This window comes from Hevea brasiliensis, unplaced genomic scaffold, assembly GCF_030052815.1.
Source record: "Hevea brasiliensis isolate MT/VB/25A 57/8 unplaced genomic scaffold, ASM3005281v1 Scaf113, whole genome shotgun sequence".
Taxonomy (NCBI): Eukaryota; Viridiplantae; Streptophyta; class Magnoliopsida; order Malpighiales; family Euphorbiaceae; genus Hevea; species Hevea brasiliensis.
The window spans coordinates 53,561-64,340 of record NW_026614601.1 but is presented as its reverse complement, the minus strand read 5'-3'; the positions used below and the strand labels follow the sequence as shown (position 1 = coordinate 64,340).

At 32.7% G+C, this 10,780-nt stretch overlaps 1 protein-coding gene across 3 annotated transcripts; it reads left to right on the top strand.

The window, feature by feature from the left end:
- The first annotated feature begins 3,956 nt into the window (after positions 1 to 3,956).
- On the top strand, positions 3,957 to 9,037 carry LOC131176442 (BTB/POZ domain and ankyrin repeat-containing protein NPR1-like). Of its 3 annotated transcripts, none has more exons than XM_058141499.1 (4): positions 3,964 to 5,065; positions 5,881 to 6,634; positions 7,495 to 7,647; positions 8,682 to 9,037. In XM_058141499.1, exons 1-4 carry the CDS (start codon positions 4,373 to 4,375, stop codon positions 8,864 to 8,866), a joined length of 1,785 nt encoding a protein of 594 aa, XP_057997482.1. In that variant the 5' UTR covers positions 3,964 to 4,372; the 3' UTR covers positions 8,867 to 9,037. The 3 variants fall into 3 exon arrangements, with proteins under 3 accessions (XP_057997483.1, XP_057997482.1, XP_057997481.1); XM_058141498.1 differs by having other exon boundaries at positions 3,966 to 5,065; positions 7,462 to 7,647; XM_058141500.1 differs by lacking the exon at positions 8,682 to 9,037 and having other exon boundaries at positions 3,957 to 5,065; positions 7,406 to 7,613.
- Positions 9,038 to 10,780: the final 1,743 nt, after the last annotated feature.

Here is a 10,780-nt window from a genome sequence, read left to right as displayed (position 1 = left end):
ATTCCTAAGGCCCATTTTAGGCCCAATTCAAGAATTCAATCGGACAGAGTCTGGCCATAACATGGGCCAAATAACGGGGAGTTTTTGACTTGCCCCACCTGTAAACACAATATATAATAATTTGGGGAGCTCAACTCACCTTCCACATAATCCCATCAAACATGCATATAATAATTTTACAGATCCAACATGACAATTTTAATATAGACCCAAATTAAATGAGTACTTCTAACACATGCAGAATTCTAGAAGTTAACAAAATTATACAAAATGTCACAAACATAAATAGATGACCTGCGAGGGAGAGAGGCAGGTTAGAACTCAACAGAAATCTCCTGTATCCTGGAAAAATAAGATGAACAGGAGTGAGCGTTCGACTCAGAGAGTAAATATTTATTTTACTTATAATTTTTATAACTATCTAATTCTAATACATCCGTATGAATGGAATGCAACTTTTCAACAAATCAAACAAGTCACATCAATTCACATCAAAGATAATCTGAAGCACTCATGCATCCGTGTCATATCCATACATATATGGGGAGTTGATCCCCCTACCCAGCTCTCTTAATCCAAGGCCTGCCAGTGAGATCAACTTGAGCTGAACTTTTGCTTAATAATCCATATGCGGGGGTCAGCGAGATCAACTCAAAGTCGTACTCACCTCGACTTCCTAAAAAAAAAAGGACCAGGCCCCAAGCAAAACTAGCTCAAGCCGATATGCCCGTCCTACCCATATCCACATATACCACGCACACACGCACTCATGCACACAGCTCCAGACTATCAATCACAGTAACTAACAAGCACCAACAAGTATAAATGCAAATTAAGGCATGCCTAATGTTTAACTACATAAATATAAATATAAGTGATGCATGAGCATGCCAAGAATATAATCATATTGAAATTATAAATAAAATAAATATCTACTCACATACGTGAAACGAGGTCACTGTGGCGGTTGGGCAGAGGAGGAAGGCTGTCCCAGCTCACTTGACAATTTCAGTATAATTATTTAATGTAATTGACTCAATACAAGCTAAAAAGAATCAAATATACCCTAAGTTGTGTCGAAAATCTGGCACAGTCTACCCTCTACCTAGGACCTACCCAACCTGCAAAAGGGTTTAAATCACACTTCTAAAATCACACATCCCATCTTTACATCTCATCAACAACACATGGCCCCTCCTGGGCCCGTCAAACCAGACAATACTCAAGTGACTACACAAAATAAGTATTTAAAAATTTAGGGTGTTACAAGCAGAATGAACACCATTACACCAAATTAAACTGCTCTTGTTGGAGAGCTGGTTGGAGCTCGCCTCATCGCCCACGGTGGTAGCTTGTTAAATCTTGCCAAGCAGCCTGGGAGCACAGTTCAGATTCCTAGTGCAGAAAAAGCTCTCTTTAGAGCTCTGAAAATAAAGCATGCAACTCCAAAGTATGGGCTTCTCTTCCATGCATCCTTAGTTGGTCAGGCATCCTTAAAGATGAAGGGAAAAATTTCTCGATCACTTGCTGTAAAAGTTGCATTGGCAATTCGATATGATGCTCTTGGAGATGGCCAAGATAACTATATAGGATTGGAGAATAGGGTGAAGGTACTTGTCACAATGTTCTCTGAGTTTCTCTGTTAAACAATCCTTTCATCTCTCTATTAAAAGGTATTATCTTACATGATAATTTTGTAACTTGAAGCACGGTTAAGGAATCCTGAAGGGAGAGAATTGGGACGTTCTACTAGGTCTGCTAAGGGCAAACCTAAGATAGAAGCTTATGACAAGGATCGTAAGAAAGGGGCTGGGGCACTTTTATCTGCCGCAAATGTCTTTGTTACATTGGCAAATAATTTCCAGTTATTGCTGTTAAATTCAAAGAGAGTGTTGTTAGTCAAATTATAATTAATTCATTTTAATTCGAGCTTATATAAGTAATTCGATTGCTTTACACATCAAAATAATTAGCCAAGTCAATGTTGCAATCTAACAACTTATATTCACCCTTTAACTTTTTGTTTATTCCCGATGTGACTTAAATTCTCATCACTCCCTCCTCAAGTGTAATTATACGGTTGTCACTTGATGATTAATTAGTATTAACCCAAAACGGGCCTAATTATAGAGCCTTATGAGCGACTGAAACTCATAGTTCAAGACAGGCTCTAATACCATATCAAGAGAGTGTTAGTCAAATTATAATTAATTCATTTTAATTCGAGCTTATATAAGTGATTTAATAGTTTTACACATCAAAATGACTAGCCAAGTCAATGTTGCAACTCAATCACCTATATTCAGCCTTTAATTTTTTGTTTATTCCAGATTTGACTTAAATTCTCAATAATTACTTCTTGGTTTTGGCTAGTTATTAACTACTTCGTATTTGTCTAGACATACAATCCTTCTACCGATTCTGTTCTTGGGCAAGCATTGAGCTCCATTGCTGGGACTGAGGAAGAAATGGTCCCAAGAAGACAGAAGACTAATCAAGCTGAAGAACGTGCTAAGGAGGCTCCAGTTACAGGTGAAAAGAAGAAGAAGAAGAAGAAGAAGAAGAAGAAGAAGAAAACTAGTGAGGACAAGGCTTTGATGACTAATAAAACTAGCAGCACTGCTGAACCAGAAGCAGAGGAATCTGTAAAGAAGGAAAAGAAGAAAAGAAAAGAGAGGGCTGAGAATGGTGATGTACAAAATGACATCGAGAATGTTGATGTGGGAGAGGAGAATAAAAAGAAGAGAAAGCACACTGAGCAATATGACGAGGAAACTGAGATGCCAAGTAAGAAGGAGAAGAAGAAAAAGAAGAAATGTGAGGATTAAGAAAATTCACTAGGGTTTACCCATCAATTTTAGATAATTTAGGCAGCAGTTTAGTAAATCTCCATCTAATATTTATGTTTTTCTTTATTTACTCATTGGTAGGCATTCTTTATTTATCTTGGCACTTTTTTGTACTTTGCAACAGAGGAAGATCCATCATTAATCTTTGACAATCAAAGTTTCTCAGCTTCCTCTTTCTTTCACCTAGCCGAATGAAAACCTAACCAAATGAAATAGTTGGTTTGAGTATCAATTTGCCATACGACTAACCAAATCATCAAAGTTTACCGCCAAATTCTATTTTCGATACCGTGTTGAATACAATCATCAAATGTTTGATTTTTTTTTATATTTAATATTAATTAAAATTTAAATTCGAGAATTCATAATTTTAAAAATGATTATAATCAATAGAAAAATATATTTAAATTTGACTAAGCTTCTAATAAAAAAAAATATTAATGATAAGCTCAAAATTTTTTAAAATAGTTTATTTTAAAATATTTTGATTTTCAATAACTAAATAAAGAGAAATAAAGGAAAATAAAAAAGTAATCCAGTAACTTGTTCATTTCAGAGAGGGGGGCGGGGGAGGTGGAGGGGGAGAAGGAATCAGAAGAGAGATATCAGTGGATTCTCACCAACCTACGAAGCTTCCATCAATTTCAGCACTGCATGGAGATTCAATTTCGCTAAGTTGCCGACTTCAACTTTCATTTCTTAGAAATTCACTGAAGAAAAAAATAAAAGGAAAAAATGGCCTTAGATTGATTTGAGGAGTTATGTTGAAATATAAACGCAATCCACTTTTATTCCCATCATATCTGATTGTTTATTCCAATCATATCTGATTGTTTTGTTTTGTATTTTATTACTGTTTTGGATATATTATTTTAGTTGTATTTAATTATTTATTTGATTATTTTAGCTCAAGATCATACATGTTCCAACTCGGATACGACTTTAAGCCAAAAAAAATCCTCAGAACTTACCAAGAAGTTACAGGCCTGCAAGAAGCCCTACTTGTTCATATATAATTAAAAAAGGGATTTTGGGCCACTTTTCAAGAGGCTCCACCCTTGCCATCCTTTCTTCTGCTTTCGGTGACACCTTGTTCTTCTAGTTTTCTTCTGGGTTAAACTTTTGATAGGTCTTGTTCGTCATGTAAGGTTTGCTGGTGTTCTTCTGTGTGGGTTCTTTTGGGATCATTTCACATTCTTCTTCTTTTCCTTAAATTTTGCTATTTTCTTACTTTTGTTTTGGTGCTAATGTTCTTTTGTTAGATTCAAATATAATTTTTTTTGCTATTAGTTTTTTTGCTTGGCTTTTCTTATAGCTTGTTGATTTGGTGGTCTTGGAAACTCAAGCAAGCAACTTCCAGCCCTTTTCTTACACTGGTTTTACTCAGATACTTCTGTGCACAGGCCTAGGTGTTTTTTCCATGAAAAATCTCATAGATAATGATTTCATAGTTGGGTAGCTGTGTGTTATGAATCATAGATTTAATCTCAGCGGTCCTTCATCAAAGTTCTTAAAGTAGATTAATGGGTGATTTTTATTTTCCTTATTTGCCATCATCACCTTTGCTCTTTCCTTCATCTTCTCATGAATCAGATGACTCGAGTAATCAAAATATTTCCACCTCCTCGGGCTCTGAGGCAAGCTCTGGTCAAAACATATCTACTGCATCTTCCCATGCATCAAATGGCTTGATTAATCAAAACCCATCTATTCCCTTAGGCACTGTGGCAATTCCTAGTCTTGAGGACATTCCCACAGGCTTTGGGGCAATTCCTAGTCTTGAGGTGATTAGTTTAAACAAACTTAGCTCGAATTTGGAGCAGCTCTTGATAGATTGTAGGCGTAGTTGTTATTATGGTGATGCTGAAATTGTTGTTGAGGGGCGCCCTATTCCAATTCATCGCTATATCCTAGCTGTAAGGAGCAGGTTCTTCGATGAGTTATTTACGCAAGAAAAGGGGTCTTTGGAGGAGGGAGGGAAGCCTAGGTATTTCATGAGTGATCTGTTACCCCATGGAAAAGTTGGATATGAAGCCTTCCTGGTTTTCTTAAGCTATTTGTATACTGGAAAACTCAAGCCATCTCCGCTGGATGTATCAACTTGTGTTGCTGGTGTATGTGCACATGATGCTTGTAGACCTGCAATTAATTTTACGGTGGAATTGCTGTATGCTTCATCCATATTTCAAGTACCAGAGCTGGTTAATCTTTTCCAGGTCAGTAAATTTTGTATGAAGTTTAATTGGTGGGTATATTCAGCACATGATTAATTTATTTGCTTCTGGCAACTGAATTGGCGACTGTTGCTCATAATTTAGTTGAAAGATATGAAAATTAAAGTGTGCTGTTTTTGCTTTTCCTTCCAAGGTCAAAATTTTTATTAGAATGACAATCTAATAAAACAATTCTACAACCAATATGCTGGACTCTCTGGGCATTAATGCTGAAGCCTGATAAATAATTTGGAAATAGTTTATGTTTGTATTGTTAATTCATTATTATGTGCTCTATCCTCATAGAGGCTTAAGTAGATGAATAAGGGTCACTTTGTTATGAGGTAAAATGACAAGAAAAAGAGGTATTTTTTTTAGATAAGCAGAATTTTTATTAATAATTAAAATTGGCTTAATACATCATTTCATATCTGAATTTTATCAAAAAATCTCATGGAACTCTGAATTTTTAAAATGTCCCATGACACACCTCATCAACTAAGTGAAATTAAGATACCCTTTGGATTCTAGTTAGCAGACCACCATATCAATAGATCGAAGGAAATGTTAATTCTACCTTACAAGAGTTGAGGTGTATCACAGGACATTTGAAAAGTTCAGAATGCCACGCGATTTTTTTGGTAAATTTTAGGCGTGAACTTATGTATTCTGCCATTAAAATTCAAGAAAAACTTAGCATGAATATGTTCATACTGAAACCCGGTCAATAGACCTTATATTCATTTGTCAAACTTCCATTTTGAACTTTTGACTATATTCAAGAGAATTTTTAAATATCACACTCTATACGTTTGCAGAGACGCCTTGCTAACTTTGTTAACAAGGCTTATGTGGAGGATGTAATCCCGATATGTTTGGTTGCATTTCATTGTCAATCAAGTCAACTTGTTGCAAAATGTATGGATAGAATAGCGAGGTCGGATCTTGATAGCATCTCACTAGAGAAGGATCTTCCATATCAAGTTTCAAAAGACATAAAATTTCTTCGCAAGGAGCTTATGTCTGATGATGAACAGAAAATTAAGGCTGTCGACCCGCTACATGAAATGATAATTAAGAGAATACATGAGACATTAGATTTGGATGATATTGAACAGGTAAAACTTGTCCTGACAGATTCTGATGTAACACTGGATGATGCAAATGCTCTCCATTATGCTGCTGCGCACTGTAGCCCCAAGATTGTGTATGAAGTGCTTGGCCTTGGTCTTGCTGATGTCAACCTGAGAAATTCACAAGGTTACACAGGTCTCCACATTGCGGCATTGCGAAGAGAACCATCAGTGATAGTGTCTCTACTGGCAAAAGGTGCTTGTGTTTTAGACCTAACATTGGATGGGAGAAGTGCTGTTAGCATCTGCCGAAGGTTAACTAGGCCAAAAGATTATCATGCTAAAACAGAGACGGGGCAGGAAGCAAATAAAGACAGGCTATGCATAGATCTTTTAGAGAGAGAAATGTGGAGGAACCCCAGGGCTGGAGATGCTTCTTTCACGTCCCTAACAATTATTGATGATCTGGACTTGAAGATTGCGTACCTGGAAAACAGAGGTGCTATGCTGCTGATGTTATTTTGATTTGAATTACTTGCATGGTTGCTAACTATGACATACAATTTGTCTTGTCCCTTCAGTTTTGCTTTTCCTCAGATGGGAATGGATTTTCGTTTTGGATTCCGTTGGTTTAAAATTTTATTATTTTATTTTGAGAGTGTTTTATATGTTTTTGTTCATTAATTTGATGATCTTGTTCCCGCTAATCCCCTTGGTTTGTGTTCCATGAAGGCCAACTATTATTTGCAAAAACTTAATTAGTCTCCTTTTCATCCATGACAGTAATAGTGTTTCTCATGCGTTGTCGATAAACCTAGATATTAAACATAAGCAACCTTGTTAATTTGTTGATGACTTGTTTGTTTGTCTATATCATTATTGCATATATTGTATTTTGACTTTCTGGATACCGATTTCTTCTTTTCTTTTTTACTCCTCTGCTGGAAAGTTTAAAGACAGATAATGAGTATCATAAGAGTTCGAAGTAATAGGAGCAACATAAAATGAATTTGTGGCATAATGTTTTTCCCAACTTGGCACATCTTTTTTCTCTACATGAGGTTTTCGTTGCTAGATTTGGCAATTGTACCCACAAGATCCTGCCAATGATTCTGCCTACCGTTCTCCAAATATGAGATGCTTTATCCTTTCCATTTTTTCAGTTTAATGATTTACCCATTATGCTTTGTTGAGATTTGGTTTCATTAATAATATTTGATACTTGTAAGGAAAAACTGAAGATATAGCATTTTTAGTTTGTTTAATCCAGATGTGATGGCTTATGCTTCAACATATGAATTCTATGTGCTGTGTTTTGTGTCACAGTGGCGTTGACACAATTATTGTTCCCTACTGAAGCCAAGGTAGCCATGGAAATTGCTTATGCTGAGAAAACATCTGAGTTTGCATCAAAAAGATTTAATCGGAATTTTAGGGAGCTTGACTTAAATGAGACACTGATAACTCGGAACAAAAGACTTCTTTCTAGGTTGGAAGCCCTAAATAAAGCAGGTACATACTGGCTTTAAATCTGTTGCATGTTACAGTCTGCTCTTCTTGCTTTTGTTTTGATAGGATATGGTCTTTGCCTGGTATATATTTTTTTATATTAGGCAAAACCAATAAAATCAAACGTCTCTTTCTATTTTTGACTTTATTTAAGCATGCAAAATAATTTTCCACTTTGTTAAAGGTTCAATGTGGTTTCTGTCAAAATTTCAGATTGAATTTCATTGGATTTTAATTTGGTTTAGTAATTGTAATGTTACAAAAGTGAAAATTTATGGTTTTTGAGAGAGATTAGAATTTAATGGTATTTAGATATAAGTTCAATGACTATAGGTGAGCTGAACCCTAATAAGTGAAGCATGGAGTTGCCTTTTTGTCCTAGTCTTTCGGTTCAATTGATATATTTAATTGACATTTGCATTGATCTAACTTAGATGATTACAGACTCTTTAGGGAAAAGTTGAATGGATCAAATTACAGGGAAATAGTGCTTTTATTATTTAATTTTGGAAGGGATATGAACAACCAAAAAGGGTAAACATTCTTGCCATTGGGCTAGCAAATCAATGGTCAAATCCCCTATCTTGTAACATTGGACGTAAGAGTTTCAAACACTTCTCTACTATTCAACTTTAGTTTAGTAATACGAGAGTTGTTTTAAGGACTGTGAAGTCTGAAGTTCAAGTCCTAGTCGGAGCCATGTAGAAGAGGAATCTATATTCTGCATTTTTGTTAGCTTATTGTAATAGAAGAAGCATGCTTTTCATACAATGCAGGACAAAGAACAATAGAAAATAGTATGCGTAAAGTAGCATATATTTCTCTAATGAATTAAGGATTTCAGGAAAAGCAACACAAGTAGGCATCTTAGAGTAAATCATTAGGCCATCAAAAGCTGAAAATTTAATAAGCAGACGACTATTGCAGTGCCAAAGGCATCTTCCAATGAATCATATTGTCACGTATGGTCTTGAAGCTGCAAAGTTTTAGTTTTTGTGACTCTTCTCTTACAAGCTTTGTGATTTTGATCATGGCAGTGGAAATTGGTCGACGGTTTTTCCCTAATTGCTCTCAAGTGCTTGATCAATTCATGGAAGACGACTCGTTGCTTGATTTGTTTTATCTTGAAAAAGACATCCCAGAAGAGCAGAGAATCAAAAGGGTGCGCTTCATGGAGCTCAAAGAGGAAACTCGGACGGCCTTTAGTAAGGATGAGGCTTAGTTCATGAGCACAGCTTTTGGGAGAAAATGTATAATAAAAGCATGATGACTGAATATAAAATGTTGGGGCTGTAATTTAGATTTCTGATTGTATTATTTCAGCGAGAGCAAATGAGCTCTATGAGCTAAACTCCAAATACTATGAAGCCAGTTGCAGATTAAATTTATTGTCCTTAGTTTCTAAATAAATCTAGATGGAAATCAAATTGACATATTTAGGGCAATCTCTATCTTCCCTTTACCATCTTCAATGCCTCCCTATCAAATTACCAAATATAGATTTATTCTTTTTTTTTTAATTCTAATATATACATACACACATAAATTATAATAAAATTTAAACTATGTTATCTTTAAACGTTTTCTTTTTTTTTTTTAAAAAAAAAAACTAATATAATTTATTATTAGATCATTAATGTCGTTAAGTTTTGAAGTTTTTATGTTAATATTAACATAAAAATACAAATTAAGGTTAATTAATTTAGAATTTCTTTGTTTTCTTAGTTTTGAAATTTTTTATTTTGTTTAAAGTGTATTTATTTTTAATAACCAATTAACTTTAGTCATTAATTATCATTATATTAAATTACTGTGATTATTTTTGTCCCTTTACTATTCCCTCTTCCCATTTTTATACATTATAGATTACAAATATAAATAGATTCTTAATTTAATATATAATAATTTTACATTTAATAGAATTCTCAATTATTAAAGAAAGCACTTTTTTTTTTCTCTTGTTTCCACACATGACCTTTTTTTTTTTAATTGTAATTGTTAGCTTAATTGTATTTAGATTAGAATTTATTAGTATATTTTTATTATATATTTTCTATTTTGATTAATCTTATTCGTTTAAATATATTAATTTATTTATCAAATTAAAACTCTTATAATTAATAGAGTTATAATTAAAAAAATTAAAAAATAATATTATGAAAAGAATGAAAAATATGCTGTAAACATTAAGATTCAATAATAGTAGGACTTTGCTTTTAATTTTTTTTTTTTTTAACAATAATAGTAGGAGATTAAGTTATGAAATTTTTTAAAAAAATTATAATAAAATTATGAATTAATAAATATGAATACTCTTATATAATATCTAAAAGGTCGACTTTTATCGTGCTTTTAAGAGTTTGATCCTAATTTATTTACATTTCATTTTTCAAGCAAATTAATATTTTTAATAAGAAATTGATTAATTATTTTTAATAATTAATTAAAATTTATCCTTTATTGTTGTAATATTAAATCATTATGGGTATTTTTAGTAATCTCAATGTTTCCTCCTCTTCCCACTTTTAAACAATTAAAATAAGTGTTATTTATTTTATATTATAAATTTGTAAATATTTAGAATAATTAAAAAAATAAATTAATGGAAGTGAGATTTGATATTGAAAATTTTTATTAATTTTATTTTAATAAATTAAATAGAGAATTATTATATTACATATTATAATAGGATTTTTTATATAAGTAAAATTATTATTAAAATAATATTAAAATTTCGATTTATATTAAATATAGCAATATTTGGTATTGAAATTATTTTTATGGATTTAATGATGAATTTACAGTCACTGAAAATATTAGTGACAAAATAGTAAAAATAGCCTCTCACTTCAAAAAGTATTGCGAATATGTTATCGCTAAAAATTATTAGTGATTTTGCAATATCAATCAATTAACGATAAATTTTTGTCACTAATATATATTATTAGTGATAAATTTTTATATCTATCTTTAGTTTTCCTTAACATGCATTACACGTTATTTTATTTGTAATCATCACACGTACTTGTGATTAAATTTTTTTATATATAATTTTTATTAATTTTTTAAATAATATAATATTATCTTAATATATTAATTTTTAAAAATCAATTAAATTTAATCCTTTATCATCATA